The following is an 18,001-nucleotide window of genomic DNA, read 5'->3' as shown; positions in this document are numbered from 1 at the left end:
AACTATAAAGGCTATGTTCGTTATATAGAAAAGAATATAAAAAATATCGCCCTGAAGAATGTCTCAATTTACTGTAAGTATATATCCCAATCGTATCTCTATTTTATTCCACTACCACCATTCTAGTCCAGTAGATGGCGGTAATACACCTGTACACTGGCTGGTTAACTACCAGAAGAAGAACACCTCGTCGTCATCATCATCATCATCACCACCATCCTCCCCCTTCTCGCTACTGTGAGGAGAGTTGTAGTATGGCACTGGTAGAGTAAATTCAGGATCCATTTTTTCTCCCCTGTGATTACAAGCTTAGGTTTAATTGGGGGAAGTAGCACTGCAGATAAAATGTCGTCCTGGGCGAAATCACCTGGGGCAGCCCGGCGACCACCAGCTAACCCAAATGGAAGGTAAGTATTTTGATACTCTGTAGCAACTAGCATTAGCAAGCATTAGCAACTAATAGGCTAGGTAGCGGCCATAGCAGAAAACAAAACAGTGTGGCCTCTAACAATTGATGACCACCTTCTTCCATTCGTTAATTTTATGAACATTACTTGTAACTGATCAGGTACACACACACAAAAGTAATTCTTGTGTTGCGCAGTGCTCAACAACTGCGTCTGTTCCGGAGAGCGGCGCCGTACCCCAGCAGAGAAGAGAGGACCGACGAGCTCAAGGATGCCTTGGACAGGTAGCAGCTTTACATTCGCACGCAGGATCAACGCAAATTAAGTGCAAAGAGTCATATAAGCTGTCATATGAGACCAACTCTTAAAGGTCCATATGGAGGTCAGACTGTCCCTTCAACTGATAGTAACTAATGCGTTTCTGAAAGTGCTGCCACCCCACTGAGAAAGTGAATGGGTTTTCTTTTAAGACGCCCAAAGCATCAGAAAATGACATTGAAGCACTAACCAACAACACATCTTTCCAAGGGAAATGTCACTTTGACTCAAGATCGTCCACCGACCTCACTGGACGGTTTTCATTGAAGCAATTTTCTAACAAATTAACAGTTTCAGTGAAAATTGTTAAGTTGCAGTTGTCCCTCTACAAGAAACTTAAAGGATGTTTATTAACTTTCCCCTTGTGCTCTACTCCATAACCTGTCTGTTTCTTAAATCCAGTCTTACAGCCACAATACACTGATACACGTGTTATTCAGGTTTTTCCCACACTGCTTGTGGCAACAGTTGGTTGACAGGTGACATCTGTGATTTTTAGTTGACCTTGAGGCGGCTGTGGCTCAGAAGTGGGAGTGGGTGATTTGGTGTGTGTGTGTGTGTGTGTGAGAGAGAGAGAGAGAGAGAGAGAGAGAGAGAGAGAGAGAGAGAGAGAGAGAGAGAGAGAGAGACTAGGAAAGTGCTAAATAAATGCTGTTCATTTACCTTGACTAACCCAAGTATTTCAGCAATGCACAGCTGAATATTTTAGCACTTTGTGCCGATCAAATAATTAGCCATGAGAATGCTACCCAGGTTATTTGAAGCATACTTCACTCAATGGTTGGAAGTACCACCTATCTATATGTGGCGTCATAATTTCATAAACTCTGTTTCCAGTCTTTATAACATTATATAACATCTTCAGTCACATGATTAAAATGTAATATTAAAAAGTTCTCCTGTTTCACTGCTTTTCTTTCAGTTATGAAGAACTAGAGCAAATGCAAAACTACAGTGGAAGTGTGAAGTATGAGGGATACAAACATCAACCCAATGGTAAGACTTTTTCTTCATATTGATCTCTAAAAGCAGAGTAATAAGCTTGCATGAGGCATTTTTTTGTTAGCTTTTTGTTAAAATGAGTTTCTTAGAAACCTTGCACACAAACACCATATTTCTTTTTATTTCTTCAAAGATTCTCAATGTCAAAATCTATGTTTTGTCATTATGCTAAATAAATCTGCATATCTTAAAAAACTGGTATCCCATTAATGTTGATTTCACATTAACTGTACATCTGCTGTCTTTTCTCCAACTGCAAATTTCACACTCGTTATCCTCTACTCTCTCCATTCTGTCTCCCGCTACCTCTCCTTCATTCTCTCCCAACTCTTTCACCAACATCACACCCCAGCCAAGTCAGAGGGCTGCACTCCAGCAGACAGACGTAAAGCCCTGTATCAAAAGTTCTACAGACAGGTGCAGGAGGAGAGGAAGCCAGCTGACTGTGTGGTCCTCTCTGTCACCAACCAGTGCCTGTGAGTACTGAAAACAACAATTCAGCCACAGCGTCTGGGTGGCATTACATACAGGGCTTGATAGCTTATACTTTGCTACCAGTCAGTGAGACAAGACTGATGGATGTCATTTAATTGTCCATTTTTTGGGGTCCAGCCAATAATATTTGGCTCCTGTATGTAGATTCAAGCATTTATGTCAGCCACACACACTCATTCTGTTGATGATTGGATGGAATGACCCTGATCTCTAGTGCTTATGATGGATAGACTTGTTGTCTGAGGGATATCGCATGTCATTGTTCTGATTACAACTACAACAACAATAATAATGATACAGACTGAGATACCATCAACATGTAATATGTTTGTGCCCTACCTCAATTGTGTTGCACAACAGTGAACAACACACAACGAAAATATTTTCCTGTTGCTCTGTTTAAACGACATTAAGCAAGCTCTTGTGTAAAGGTACCACTTCCTGCTGGCACAGTTTCCTCTAATTGAAAATAATTGAAGCAATTCATTCTGGAATGATGTAAGAGGACAAAACATGTCCCAGCACTTACTGAACAAAGGGATAGTTCGTTATTGTAGACCTGAGTCTCATGTTCCTAGTTTTTCCCATCATGACAATTAAATAGAAAATGTCCTTACTCACCAGAGGAAAATATTGTTTCTATACCTCAATCAGTAAATGGCACAGATTGTATAGTTCTATAGGTCCTGATTTCAATTTCCCAGACAAATGGACCATGTTTTCTCATTCTTTTTTGTATGCAAGTGACTTACGGGGACACCAATTGAAACTGGTCCAGGACTGAATGAGAGCGCTGCAGCCAGCAGCTATGAGACAGGTCAGCCTGCAATGTAATCCCTCTGGCCATTTGGGCGCTGTCATTGTACATCCAGTAAAAGTGTGCCACTGACAGGCTCAGATCGTTAATTTAAGTGCCTGACAATATTATGGAAAGGATCCCCTTTTGTTTAAGAGTAAGATCATTTTTGTTTAAACAGAAATTGCCACTCTATCGCTTTCGACTCTATTCATAGAAACAATAATTTTAGCATCATAAAACATACTTCATTCAAGCTTGAAGAAAACAAAATAAAACTCACCCAAACTTTCTTGGTTCTTCTTTCCACTATTCCAACAACTACCAACTCTGGTTTGGTCAAACTAAACCCTTAATTCACTGAACTGAAAGAGGAGCAAAAGAAAAGGCAGACATCAGATAACTCGGGAATTATTTCCACCAGATATTGTGGCCCGAGAGGCTTAAATATGTCAGACTTCAACACATTTTTTTTCCGCTAAAGGGGTGCATTATGAAGGCATTATCAGGCCTGTAATGACATCATTTTTAGGGCAAGGCCACTTTATCCATTGATTAATAAAAAATGTTAGGGCATTGCATAAAAAGTTTAGGGCACAAAGGCCAAAACCAATAGTGAAATGACAGTAAGTGATAATAAAACTGTAACCTAAATCTTTTACTTTTCCACAAAATACTGTCAAATTTTTTTGTAAATGTAAATAATTAATTTTGATTGCTATTGTCATGTTTTAGTGATAATGTCTATTAACGGGCTATGGGTGGTCAAAATTAATATGAACAAGTTTCAACACCCATACAACTACCAGCATTTGATACTTCAGATCATAAGAGCAGTTACAATGACTTAAAATACTTTTTTACACATTAAACACACTGATGAGAAACTTCTAAAGCTGAGACTACTAGTCTCCTGTCACTAAATACACTGCAAACATACACCAGCTAACAGAAAGAGGAGATTTTATACGGAGGAATATTAGCTGTTTCTAGGTGAATAATTGTTAATCCGAGCACATTTCATCAGGAGTCATTAATAACACCATCAAGCACAATGTGTTTACGAAAGTAGTTACAAAACATGTACACAATTTACTGAATACTGCCATGAGAAAATAAGTACACCGTCAGTAATCAACACAAACACACATTTATGGTTACTAGCCTGTAAACCATTAATCAAACCAATAACTAAATGCAGTCAAGCAATGTCTGACAACCTTATCATACTTAAGCAGTTACATAGTGTTTTTGTGGTGATGTAAAACTTAGAAAAGCTAGGAGTAAGTTTGGTTATTAGCAGATAGTAAGGCTTGTTATTGATACCAATAAACTGCCTTAATGTAAATAAAATTATTAATATGAATTAATAAGAATGATCACCCTGAGATCAGGTATTAATAACCAAACAGTGAATACAGTCTCAAAAGGGGCTGGTCACTTTAAAGGTCAATGTTTAAAATACTGTTTTATATTTATCAGGTGAGCAACGGAGGGTTGAATCCGAGCACTGACCCTCGCAACCAGCTGTCACCACAACACATAATCTCATACAACAATACTGATCACCAATCAATAATCCTTCAATCAATAAGCATCTATTGTCCAACTACAATTACAACAATAGCAGCTATAATTCAAGCAACTGCACCAGTAAGCACAATGGGACAGCAAGCGTGTTGCAGGACATGTTAACACGCCTCTGAGCACAAGATGGCAGGGAGCAATGCTGAGTTGTACTACCGCTTTCTACGCCTTTAAGGTGTGTGTGTGAATGCCTGCAAAGGCATGTGAATGTGTGAGTGTATGGGTTAGTAAAAGGGAGCACTCAAAGCAAAGCAAAGAGAGATCCAAATTGCCATCGGCTAAGGGTGGACAAAATTAATGGATCTTGCCAGTTCAGATACCACCAGCTGTGGCTTTGGTCTTTTAACTGGTAAAGTGAAGCGAAGTAAATGCATGCAGCATAAAACTGACACACAACATAACACACGTTACCTTGGACAATTTTCAACTGCTGAGAACGGACAGGAGAGTGATGGAGTGCAGTAAGAGGACGGGTGGGGGCATAGCGATGTTTGTGGACAACAGATGGTGTAGCCCAGGACACATCGTTGTACAGGAACAACACCGCACGAGAGACATGCTGCTATCTGCTAGCTGTTAGCATTCGGCCATATTACCTGCCAAGGTAGTTCTCGCACGTCATCACATTAACGGTGGACATCCCCACATCGGCCGATGAAACCACACTGATTTGTGGGCTGACCACAACCTGCTTTATGCAAATGAGCTAAATCTGTTTTTCAACAGATTTGATTTTACCCCCATTCCCACCCCCACCCACCAGAGCCCAGACCAGACGGTGTCACTTCCCCGCACCCCCTCTTTCTCCCCTGGAGTATCCCTGACACCACCACCACCATGAGGTGAGGAAGTACCTCAGGAGAGTATAGCGAGGAAAGCTACTGGCCCTGGTGGCATCGGCTCCAGACTGCTCAGGGTTGGTACAGATCAGCTCTGTGGGGTCTTCTTGTGTGGTTCCAGTTCCAAAGACTGCGAGAGCCTAACCACGTCAGGCCTTAACTTCTGACCTGACCATGGAGAGGATCATAATAAACCACCTCCGTCACCTGGTGAGCAGCAAGCTGGACAGTTTCCGTACCGACCAGGCATTGGTGTGGAAGATACAGTCATCTACCTGCTGCACAGATCCTTTTCCCTCCTGGAGAACACTGGGTGCACTGTGAGGGTAATGTTTTTGACTTCTCTAGTGCATTCAACACAATCTAGTCATCACTGCTCAGGGGTAAGTTGGAAGGGGCAGGAGTTGACTGCCACCTGGCAGCGTGGACCATCAACTACCTCACCAACAGACCACAGTATTTGAGGCTTTGTGACTTCTCACCAACAAATCCTGGTGAGAACCTATTTGTGTATCCTTGATATATGCCTATGCCTATCTATCAGGCATAACATTATGACCACTAACAGGTGAGGTGAATAACACTGTTTATCTTCATCATGGCACCTGGAATGTAATATTATATATTATTATTAAAATGAACATTATGTCCTCAAAGTTGATGTGTTAGAAGCAGGAAAAATGCACGTGTAAGGATTTCAGCCAGTTTGACAAGGGCCAAATTGTGATGGCTAGATGACTGGGTCAGAGCATCTCCAAAAGTGCAGCTCTTATGGATGGATAGATGGATAGATATACTTTATTTATCCCAAGCAGGGAAATTGCATTATGGGGTGGAAGGAAGAACAACCAGTGAACCAGAGACAGGGTCATGGGCAGCCAAGGCTCATTGATGCACGTGGGGAGCGAAGGCTGGCCCGGGTGGTCCGATCCAACAGATGAGCTACTGTAGCTCAAATTGCTAGAAAAGTTAATGCTGGTTCTGATAGAAAGGTGTCAGAACACAATGCATCGCAGTTTGTTGCGAATGGGGCTGCATGGCTGCAGACCAGTCAGGGTGCCCATGCTGATCCCTGTCCACCGCCAAAAGCGCCAACAATGGGCACATGAGCATCAGAACTGGACCACGGAGCAATGGAAGAAGGTGGCCTGGTCTGATGAATCACGTTCTCTTTTACATCAGATGGATGGCCGGGTGCGTGTGCGTCACCCACCTGGGGAACACGTTGCACCAGGGTACACTATGGGAAAAGGAAAGCCAGTGGAGGCAGTGTGATGCTTTTGACAATCTTCTGCTTGGAAACCTTGGGTCCTGCCATCCATGTGCATGTTACTTTGATACGTACCACCTACCTAAACACTGTTGCCGACTTTGTTGACCCTTTCATGGAAACAGTATTCCCTGATGGCTGTGGCCTCTTTCAGTAGGATAATGCGCCCTGCCACAAAGCAAAATGGTCCAGAAATGTTCAACATGGTACCTCCATTGCCCAGGGCATTGCAGCAGACTGCGTCCTGCTGTAGTATTTTGTGGCGGGCAATAGTGGTAATTTTGATCAGGAGGGTAAAGAGGACATTGCCCAGGTTGTTTTCTGTGGCTCAGGGTGGGGGCAGCTTTCATCTGACCAGCACTATCAGTTGGAAGTCATGGATATAGCTCTCAACCAGCATCCCTCGTGGTTGACACGCAGTCACCTGAATTAGGAGATGCGTCACATTCTGAAGAACCAGAAGGTAGGTCGAACAGTTGCTGAACTCAGGGGCATGCTGAAGACTGTCAGGTTTAGTTCCCAGACGCGGGTTAGGGGCTGGAAGAATGCCTGCAAACCAGGCATCTTCTGTCCGTTAAGGATTGCAAGGCGGATGGGGACTCCTGCTGTCCAGACAAGAACAGCTGTACAAGCTTCACTGCCTACTTGACATGCCTGGGAAATAGTCTGTCTGGATATGTGTTCTGGTTCAGTGGTGAGGGAAAAAAGGCATGAGCATCGATAGGGGTCCTCTAGAATCCTGGATGACGCTGACTGGTCCGCCTGGGACTGGCTTCAGAGTGTCAACCTGATTGTGAGTGTCAGCCCAAATGTTCAGGGTTTTTTATCAAGTGTACAGATGTAAATGGGGAACACGAGAGCCATCTTGTGGAAGGTCATGTCAACCCACATGCATTTTGTGACTTATCGATCTTATCAGCGAGTGCCTGTGGCTTTCATGGTTCCTTTACCAAACCTACAAAGTAGGCTACATTAGAGCCCTGCAGTAGAGCCTCCTTCAGGTATTTACCTGTTGGGTGATCTGAGACCTTACCATTACACTTACCTCCTTGCCTGGGGATCTGTTCGAACTAAGCCCTCCTTGTTTTAAATGCATTCTGTCCCCTTGGCCTGACCTGATTTTGGTGGTAGGTTTGGTTTCCACCCCTCTGGCTTGGTTGTCCACTCTGCTGGCGAGGTGGTCAGTGCCCCTGGAATGTTGCTCTGGTGTTTGCTCTAGTGTGCAACACTTCTTTGCCTTCAAGTGATACGTTGGTGTACTCCAAGGTTTGGATTCCAAGACCCATAGTGTTATCTTTGTACTTCCTAGCAGGACACATGCACGTCTCCCATGGCAGCTGTGCGTACTTTTTGATCCCCTGCCTGGTGAAGTTACCTGTCATGCAGTGCATTGGTTCTCTCTTATGATACGCTCCCATGAACGTTATGCAGGAGCAGGAGACTTCAAAGCCTGTTATTCCTTAAGACCAGGGGCATTGTGTTTCTGGAAGTACGCCGCTCTGAGGCACCCAAATTGCCTCCAGGCAGCACGTTTCTTCTGCACGACAGCAAAGGCCTCCTGGTCGGTGTATAGTGTAGGGCTTGACAGAGTGCAGAGTAGCGGTCTCGAGCCCCAGGAGGGAGTGTTTCCATGAAGACAAAGATGCTTCCAACCACCTCATCACCTGCAGTGAGCTGGAACCACTACAGTTTGCATATCGACCAGGCATTGGTGTGGAAGACACAATCATCTACCTGCTCCATCGCTCTCCTTCCCACCTGGAGAGCACTGGGAGCACAGTGAGGGTCATGTTTGTTGCCTTCTGCAGTGCTTCCAACACAATCCAGCCATCACTGCTGAGGGGGAAGCTGGAAGGAGCCGGGGTAGACTGCCACTTGGCTGCGTGGACCACAGACTAACTCACCAACAGATTGCAGTGTATGAGGCTTTGCGACTGTGTCTCGGATGTGGTAGTTTGCAGCACCGGGGTTCCACAGGGTACTGTGCTCTCTCCTTTTCTCTTCAACCTCTACACATCAGACCTCAGAAACAACACAGAATGCTGCCACCTCCAGAAGTTTTACGATGATGCAGCCATCATTGGATGTATATCACAGGGGAACGAATTGGGATACAGGGAAGTCATCACTGACTTTGTCGACTTTGGTGTGGACTGAACCACCTGCACATCAATGCCAGCAAGACTAATGAGATGGTGATAGACTTCCAAAGGAAAGCACCACAGACTATGCTGGTGGGCATCCATTGAGACCATGGAGGAGTACAAATACCTCGGTGTCCACCTCAACAAAAAACTGGACTGGTCCACCAACACTGTGCCCTGTACAGGAAGGGCCAAAGTTGTCTCCATCTGCTGAGAAGACTGAGGTCTTCTGGTGTATGTTAGACACTGCTGAAAAGACTCTGTGTTTGCATCTGCAATATTTTACTCAGTGGTCTGCTCTGGAAGCTCTGAGAGGGACAGAAAGAGACTGAACAAACTGGTCAGGAGAGCTGGCTCCATCCTGGACTGCCCTCTGGACACCACTGAGGATGTAGGTGAGAGGAGAATGTTAGCCAAGCTGACATCTATCATTGACAACCCCTCCCACCCCCTGCATGACACAGTGGGGACCCTCAGCAGCTTCTTCAGCAACAGACTGCTGCATCCACCCTGTAAGAAGGAACGCTACCGCAGGTCCTTCATTCAAACAGCTGTCAGTGTTCAAACTACAGAAATGACCTTGTCCAATATTACTTTTTTCACTCTAATTGAGTGCTCTACCTATCAATACATACTGGTATTCTACTGGGGCACATATATATTTATTACTGTGCAATAATATAAATGCTGTATTTTATCCGTACCCACCACGTGCATTTTCTACCCATGTGAAATTTGTGTAAAAACTATTTAACTATAGAATCCTTGGCAGTATAGTTTTATGGCAATATTTCTTATAGTTGTCTGTGGAGATTCTCATTCCTCCAGGTCATGGTTTTTCCATGACCTTTGGAAAAACCTTAGAAATTTCTTTAAGTTCTCTATGGCAATTTTTTTTTAACATTTTTTCTTTTATATAGTAATTTGTATAAAATGTACAAATATTGTAGTATATGGAATTTCCCGATTCTGTTGCTATTTTTTTCCAACTGCTATCGCCTGCTGCCTGTAACACCCGAATTTCCCTGGCTGGGGATTAATAAAGTCAAATCTTATCATATGGTCTTCCAGACAAGCGCGATGAAGCATGAGGTAAATCAAGAAGGCAGCACTTAACCTCTTGGAGATAGTCATCAATGTTTGACTCTTGACTGCTCGACAACACATATGCACAAATAATCACAGAAAACTAAATCTACAATAGATGTTTATTGATTGAAGGATAATTGATTAATTTTATTTACATTAAGGCTTGGTATCTTTATTGGTATCAATGGAGATAATATCTAATAATAAATTTAATATATGCTAATAACCAAACCTGCTCTTACCAAACCCCAACAGTGTTAACTACAAGCAACCGTTGTCTGACAACTGAATCTGTTCTAGATTTGTTAGATTCAGCTGTTGAAGATCGGCAGTTGACCCTGTATGTATGTGTATTTGACAGCAGTGCTCAGGTAATCCTTTCAAAGGGTTGACAAGCTCAGCATGTTTTAAACTGGTACCCTTTGTTGAATGTTTATGCCTGTCCAGTTAAGTTTGATTTATGATCACTGACAGGCAGGCCCCTGTTTTCTCTTAGCAATATGTCTGACTCATATCATTGTCCTTAAACATTTACAATGACTACACAATGCAACATCAAAAATGAATTCATGCACAAAAAAACTCACACACAAATTATGAAGTTGTGCCAAATATGGCAGCTATGTCTGTATTAATGTTATTATGACAAGGTTATGGTAGCTAAGTAACCAGCAGTCTAACTTGGAAATACTAATAGCACTAAAACAGATTTACTATTAATTATGATTGTGTTCAATTTAGACTGTCTGCAATGTGACAGTGCTGGTTATCAGCAGACTGTAACAACTGTATACAACAAAATTTTGTATCTCAGAAAATACATGTATGTCAATGAACTGAAGGCCCAGATGATGTTTGGTGTAAATTCAACAATATACACTGCTCAAAAAAATAAAGGGAACACTAAAATAACACATCCTAAATCTGAATGGAGAAGTCACACTCAAAATTAAAGTGGAAAAGCACACTACAGCCTGATCCAACTTTGATGTCCTTCAAACAAGTCAAAATGAGGCTCACTAGTGTGTGTGTCTGTATGACCTCCCTACAACGCCTGGACATGCTCCTGATGAGGTGGCGGATGGTCTCCTGAGGGATCTCCACCCAGACCTGGACTAAAGCATCCACCAACTCCTGGACAGTCTGTGCAACGTGGCGTTGGTGGATGGAGTGGGACATGATGTCCCAGTGTGAACCTGCTTTCATCTGTGAAGAGCACAGGGTGCCAGTGGAGAATTTGCCAATCTTGGTGTTCTTTGGCAAATGCCAAACGTCCTGCATGGACCTGAGGACCCTCATACCACCCTCATGGAGTCTGTTTCTGACCGTTTGAGCAGACACATGCACATTTGTGGCCTGCTGGAGGTCATTTTGCAGGGCTCTGGCAGTTCTGCTCCTGTTCCTCCTTGCACAAAGGCGGAGGTAGCGGCCCTGCTGCTGGGTTGTTGCCCTCCTACGGCCTCTGATCTGTCAGTGTTGCTTCCGAAGTGGACTGTTTGATTTCACAGAAGTGTGATTGACCTGGAGTTACATTGTGTTGTTCAAGTGTTCCCTTTATTTTTTTGAGCAGTGGTTAGCTACATGATTCTACATTTTGCAGAATCATGTCCGGACATTGTCTAGAGTTGCCCTTTCACTCATGTGGTACATTTGCCCATGTCAGACACCCTCTCACATACAGGAAATACTCTTTTTGGTTTAGTTGAAGGGTGGCGCCTGGGTAGAGTGTCCAGGAGGAGGAGATGCAAATTCAAAACTAAGTCACTTAAGTCTTCCATATGAATAAGACCCTCTAATTTACCTGATGTATTACCTAACCACATACTACAACACTAAATACATCAATGAGAGATCCAAACCCTTAGTTAGTGCCATGCAAAGCTCTATGTAATGCTACAGTTGGTCCTGTCTAATTAAATATCACAGAAGTAGAATCCACCTCACAAGTGAAATGATGACTTAGTTTCATTTTTGTCGGTAATGCACACCATAAATCAAGAAATAACCCAATGTTCCTCTGAGAGATATAATTTAGTTTTTTCTATATGCCAACTGAGTCACTTAATATAGACATGCCAAGTTAACAAAGTGTCTCTCTTCCTCTCAAAGGGATTACCCCAAATCGCTAAGCCAGTGCTTGCAGGAGCGTGGCCTATCAGTGGAAATGATCTACCTTCAGGCGGAATCGGGCCTGACCCGGGCCCTGCAGGATATCCGAGCAGACGGCTCCTCGTTATGTATTCTGGTGGAGCAGACAAATGTAGCTCTGTCCTCCTGCACTGTTATCATATTCTCAGAATCCCTCAAAAGTAAGTCCCTACCCCTCATTCCTTCAAGCTGAGCAGAACCACCTCACCTTTTTGTGTTTTATGTAGATTTTATCAACACAAAATCTGAATATCAAAACACTTCCATTAAAACATCAACCTGTTGAGTCCTTAAGATACTTCTAATTCTGCACCCAACTGTAACACACACAAATATATGTATACACACATACACATACACACACACACACACACACACACACACACTTTCTCTTCAACAGTTTATGCAAGATTAGAGCATTACTTTTGTACAATTTTAGAGTGACAAAAAGGAAAAGAGCACCATGCAAAAGTCTGGGCAACCTAAGAGATTTGATCTGTCAAATAACTTTTACCAAGGTCTCTGACCTTATTAGCTTGATGGTGCTATGGCTTGTTCAAAGGCAACGTTAGGAAAGGCCAGGTGATGCAAATTTAAGAGCTTTATAGATACTTTCAGGTAGTTGTTTCCTCATTGTGTAACGTAATTAAGAAATGTCAGTGGAGGTCAAGCTGAGGTCCAAGACCATGAAACCTTTCTGAGAGAACTGCCCGTAGGATTGCTAGAAAGACAGATCACCCCCCCACTCTGTTGGCAGATAATCCACTGGCTGCCACTGGTACACACATGGACATTATATACTTAACAAATTGAATGACGCACAAAATTAGCGAAGAGAAAGTAGAAGGGGTAATTTCACATTTAGGTTTGACTTTCATGCCAAAAGTTAGATGAAAGAGATAAATAACTGTCTCATATCTGTCTGATAAATATGAATCTACCAGCACCTCTCAAACTCACTAATTAACACATTAGTGAGTTTGCAAACCTGTTACACTACTACACTGAGTTCTGCATTTATACTGATTTTTCATCATATGCAAATACACGTTGAAATACACATCTGAGTGTGTGTTGATTGTTAAGCAACCTGTGTGATTTAGATGCCCCACAAAAACTGATTTCTTTTAATTAGCACACAATGTACAAGGAAACCTCCATAATACACATTGCAAATATTAATTATATAATACAAGAATATCACAACTGTGCAAAGTAATGTGATTGTTCTAAGATGATGCTACTCCAAATAATGCCCTGAATTCATTTTTAGTGTGGTCTACACCTCCAAAATAAAATGAAAGAAATAAAATCAATTTAATGTACTTCCCTGAAGCACATATAATAAAGGAATTAATTGAATTAATGAACACATATCATCTAAAGTTTAGTCATTGTACTTGGGTGTCACATGTCTGAATGCACATAAAAGAATCAAAGCTAATAAGTAGTTACATGCTGTTTTATGTCCAGGAACATAATGCAACAAAAAAATAAACTTACCAATATATGTACATCTTTATACAAATTAAACGTTCCTTATTATCCATTCTCTTCCAACAAACCACAACCCACATTCAAATGTACCTATTCAAAATTACCACATACTAATGTACCAGTTCATCAGCTGAAACTGCAGACAAAATCACATTCAAGCGAAATTAATTTCAGTGTGACCTGAGTGACCTGCAAGAGCCTTGTTGATTATACTGCTATTCCTACGGTTTTTGTCTTGTCTTGTTTTACCTCTTTCTTCCCCTTCAGTCCCCTGACACCTCACCATTAAAATTCCCATTTCCCTCTCAGTCCATCGCAACATGCCCAAAGACCAAGCCATGGACTTTGTTGCAGCGGAGTACCATCGCGGACTTGTCAAAGAGCGCCCAACAAGGGACCCTGCAGACATTGCAGCACAGGCTTCACAGCTGCTAGACGACTTCCTGGATAGAGAAAAGATTGAGCGTCACACTGTTCCCTCTGAAACCCGTCAGCTCCTCATGCTGTTAGCTGAGGGGGTGCATCTCTACCCTGAGGAGCTAGAAACAATCTCAGAGTATGTCCGTACCCGGCAGGATCACATTCAAGGTGGGACACTAATAAGACTCCAGAGCTGTGACTGGGGCTGATTGCACCTTTAACTTCTTTTCTGGTCAGTCCATCTCTTTGGGTCATACCTTTCCTGTCTATTGTGGTTCTTCAATTTTTCCTTTTTTCTTTCTCTCTAGCCTCCAACACTGAGGGAGAGAGGGGTAACATGTTACCGCCAGGACTGGGGAAACCGCCTCCCCTGCTCCCTACTCCACCCGGGCCCCCTCAACCCCAGTCTGTAGGCGGAGCAGGGGGGCCCATGATGGACCACCCTCCACCTGCTCCTCTCTTGCCTTCGCCAGGTTAGACTGTGGAATAGACCACGTACTTGACTGTTTAATTTGTGTATTTAATTTCTGAAAGTTCAAGGGTGTAGGAACCATAAATCTGACAACCCTGTTTTTAAAAGATCTGGCTTTGTCCTCCCTGTGTTTTGAGACAGTATGTTGTAAACTTTCCTGCACTTGTGTAATTAATTCCACTTGTATTGTCTGCAAAATATGCATCTCAGTTTACACGTCTCAGTCTGTTCTGCTATTCATTAGCAAGCCATTTCTAGTTTTTAGGGTTAGGGTTAGGGTAACCCTTTTCAATGAAAAATCTGAATTTGAAAATGATTTGATGGGCAAGTGTTTAGACAGATTCTTACTACCAGGTAGCCACTGGCTTGTGTAAATTTATTTAAAAACACTTGAATTTACTTGAGAATGGTAATCCAAAAAGGTAATTATAGGGCCATTATTATTATTATTATTATTTATGATTTACTAATCTGCAGTATCTGTAATGTAGAGTCTGCTTTCATCCTGTCATGATGTCCTCTCAGGGGTTTTTCATTCAGAAGTGTCTTTGGTCTCTTCTTTTAGGCTCTTATCCCAAAACCAAACCTCCTCCACTACTGTCCTTGCATCGACCTCCTGGTCCATCATTAGGGCCCCCAACTTCACGAGGCCCCCTGTCCTCACACATCCCATATGGTGCCCCTGCAATGCCACGTGGGCCCCTACTCCACCACACTCCTCCATACCACCCAGGCCCAAGGGGCCCTCATGGGAATAGAGGAGCCCCACCATCTCTAAAGAGTTCCCGTCCTCCACTTCTCTCTGCTCCAGGTGGGTTGCTTATACTTTTTCCCCCTTGTCTTTGTCTTAAAATAGATAAGTAAGCTAACAGACAGACTTTATTTGAACCTTATTGTGAAAAGTTCTGTTTTTTGTTTTTTTCCCTCTCACCCTCTGATTAGGTGCAACTCTTCCACGACCGAGCGGCCCCCGACACTAAGAAATAATAGAGACATCCACACACACAAACACACACTGGAACACCTGCAGGCTACAAGTGCCAGCAGTGTTTGACGTTTTCACCTAACTCTAGCACAGAAGACTCCTGGCCCCAGTGTAGGACAACTGTTCTGACCTTTCTAAATGAAGGCAGTAAACCACATTGAGTTAGATGAAGTGTTTGATATTATCAAATTATTGTGGATGGATTGATGGAGGTTGGCATGGAGTATTCCAATGACATAATTTTAAATATTTTCCATTATCCGTCTGTTATCATTGTTTTTTTTTTTCTTTGTAATGTACATTTCTCACGCAGAGTTATCCCGTAAGAAAAGCATGTTCTGTACTTCCAGTTTGCCTGTAGACTCCATAATGTTAGTGTAGGTTACAGTGACAAGCTAGATAAACCTTGGACATCTGCCTTGACAAGTGGACTGCACAAAAATTCCTGGTTACAATGGCCAGCTGGTTCATATTTAAAGCAGCAAAAATGTAAGCTATGGGTAGTCACACAATGGTAATTGGACTTTTTTTTTAAAGTTTCTAATAAATATAGCAAGCAGCCTACCTGCTGCATACAGTGTTTCAAGATGGTGCTCAAGATTTCATGAGGAGTTCTCAGATTCCCTTGAGGAGGGAATTTCAACAACCAATTAAATTTTTGTTTATACCATATTTGTTTATATTTATTCTTGGGTCAAATTTCATTTATGTCTAATTTTACTTTTGACACAAGTAGAAGTAATTAGTTTTAAGGAGTGTATAATGGTTCTCATTCATAAGTTGTAAATCAACTTTACAATTTATGACTTTCAGTTTCAACTCACCTCTTGTGTTTGTTGTTTAAAAAACATCCTGGCAGTTAAAGTATGGTCTGCCAAAAAAACATCTGAACTTTCTGCACAGGCTTTGTTTAGTAATCCTGAATAACTAGAGTTACGGCCTCGCCTCCACCATCCAGTCAAGTTGCAGTTTACATCCAGGTTTGTCCAGACTCATACAACATCTGTAGTGAAGTCTTTGAAGGAATTTAATAAAATGTATTTAGTGTATATTTTTCAGTGAAATTGACATGTGTGATTCCAGTAAATAAGTTTGAGTCAGAAACATGCTGTCTTCACTTAGAGACCTTTTATAGAGGAGTACAGAGGACTGAGAGAGCTTTGTCACATGGTGCAATGACCTGAAGCTCAATATCAGCAAAACCAGTGAGCATGTGGTGGACTGCAACGATTCAATTATGGACCTTGCTGCAAAGAAGCTACAGATTCTAAAGCAGGGATGCTTCACACACATCATCAATCCAGGAGCACGGACATCCAATTCAGTATCTGACTGAATGCGAGATATGGTCACAATCTCCCCTTCTGTCCCTGAATTATGGTGCCAAATAATGGCCAGAAAAGTGTTTTTGTAGACATTATCGTATCACAGTGAAATTGACTTGAACTTTTGGATATAAAACACCTTTATTTCATCATTTTATCCTGTTAGACATTTGTGTGAAATTTTGCCATAACTAGCTTATAAATTCTTGAGCAATGGCCAAAAATGTTTTGTGAGGTCACCATGACCTTGACCTTTGACCTCCAAAATCTAATCAGTTTATCCTTGAGTCCAAGGGTACATCCCAAATCTCTCATTTGATATTTCCACGCTCTCTGCTTGAACTGAAAGTCATTCTGGTCTGCCATCTTGAAGGCCATCTCAAAGCTCTTATTTCTGCTCTGAGGAGTGAGGAGGGATCTCTGAGGAGCCATGAGCAAGGACACACAAGTTCACCTTTTTTTGGCTGGCCGACACACCCCCTTAGTGGATATCAGTTATTGATTGGTCTATGCAGCTGATCGAAGTGGTTTGATACATCACATCATCACTTGTCTTTCATACCAGAGTGGAGACTAATAACAGGTTAAATTCCAGTGTATCACTCCCAACCTTTATATTTAGTTTTCTGAGTCACTATCTAAATTTAGTCACAAATCTGTTAATTTTAGGACTGAACAGCAAAACAACCACAAACAACTTTCTTTTATGAGAAAAATCTTTTTCGCAACAAATTTCCCCCATTAACTTTTATCATGGATACAATTATTGACAATTCAGTTGTCCCTGAAACATTTAGACAACTTTTCCTTGAGTCTTAGTCCCTTCCACCCAGGATGCATGGAGAGATGCAAGGAAAACGTGAGGAGAGAAGACATGAGGAAACATCTTTTTAGGGAAATTAAGATGTCTTTTCCTTTTCACACATGAAGCAATGTCCAAATGGAATGACATTACATGACAAAAGTGTTTCTGGCTACTGTCTTTGACTGAAATTGTATCCATGATAAAAGTTAATGGGGAAAAACAAGAATCTTTGTCATCAAGAAGGAAAGTTGTTTGTGGTCCTTTTGTTCAGACCTATAATTAACACAGGTTTGAAACGAGATGATCAGAAAACCAAATCTAACACTTGGCAGTGATACACTTGAGTTTAATCTGTTATCTGTCTTCACTCTGCTATGAAACCCCAGTGATGATGCAATCACC

At 42.1% G+C, this 18,001-nt stretch overlaps 1 protein-coding gene across 1 annotated transcript; it reads left to right on the top strand.

Moving 5' to 3' along the window:
* Positions 1 to 242: 242 nt before the first annotated feature.
* si:ch211-216l23.2 (uncharacterized protein LOC565061 homolog) lies at positions 243 to 16,141 on the top strand. The gene is made up of 9 exons (XM_041939637.1): positions 243 to 407; positions 605 to 691; positions 1,648 to 1,721; positions 2,080 to 2,203; positions 12,057 to 12,256; positions 13,902 to 14,180; positions 14,321 to 14,485; positions 15,050 to 15,295; positions 15,427 to 16,141. The coding sequence occupies exons 1-9, from the start codon at positions 346 to 348 to the stop codon at positions 15,462 to 15,464; spliced, it is 1,275 nt and encodes a 424-aa protein (XP_041795571.1). The 5' UTR covers positions 243 to 345; the 3' UTR covers positions 15,465 to 16,141.
* The last annotated feature ends 1,860 nt before the right edge of the window (positions 16,142 to 18,001 follow it).

This window comes from Chelmon rostratus, chromosome 6, assembly GCF_017976325.1.
Source record: "Chelmon rostratus isolate fCheRos1 chromosome 6, fCheRos1.pri, whole genome shotgun sequence".
In the NCBI taxonomy this organism is placed as follows: Eukaryota; Metazoa; Chordata; class Actinopteri; order Chaetodontiformes; family Chaetodontidae; genus Chelmon; species Chelmon rostratus.
This window is presented reverse-complemented; position numbering and strand designations above follow the sequence as displayed.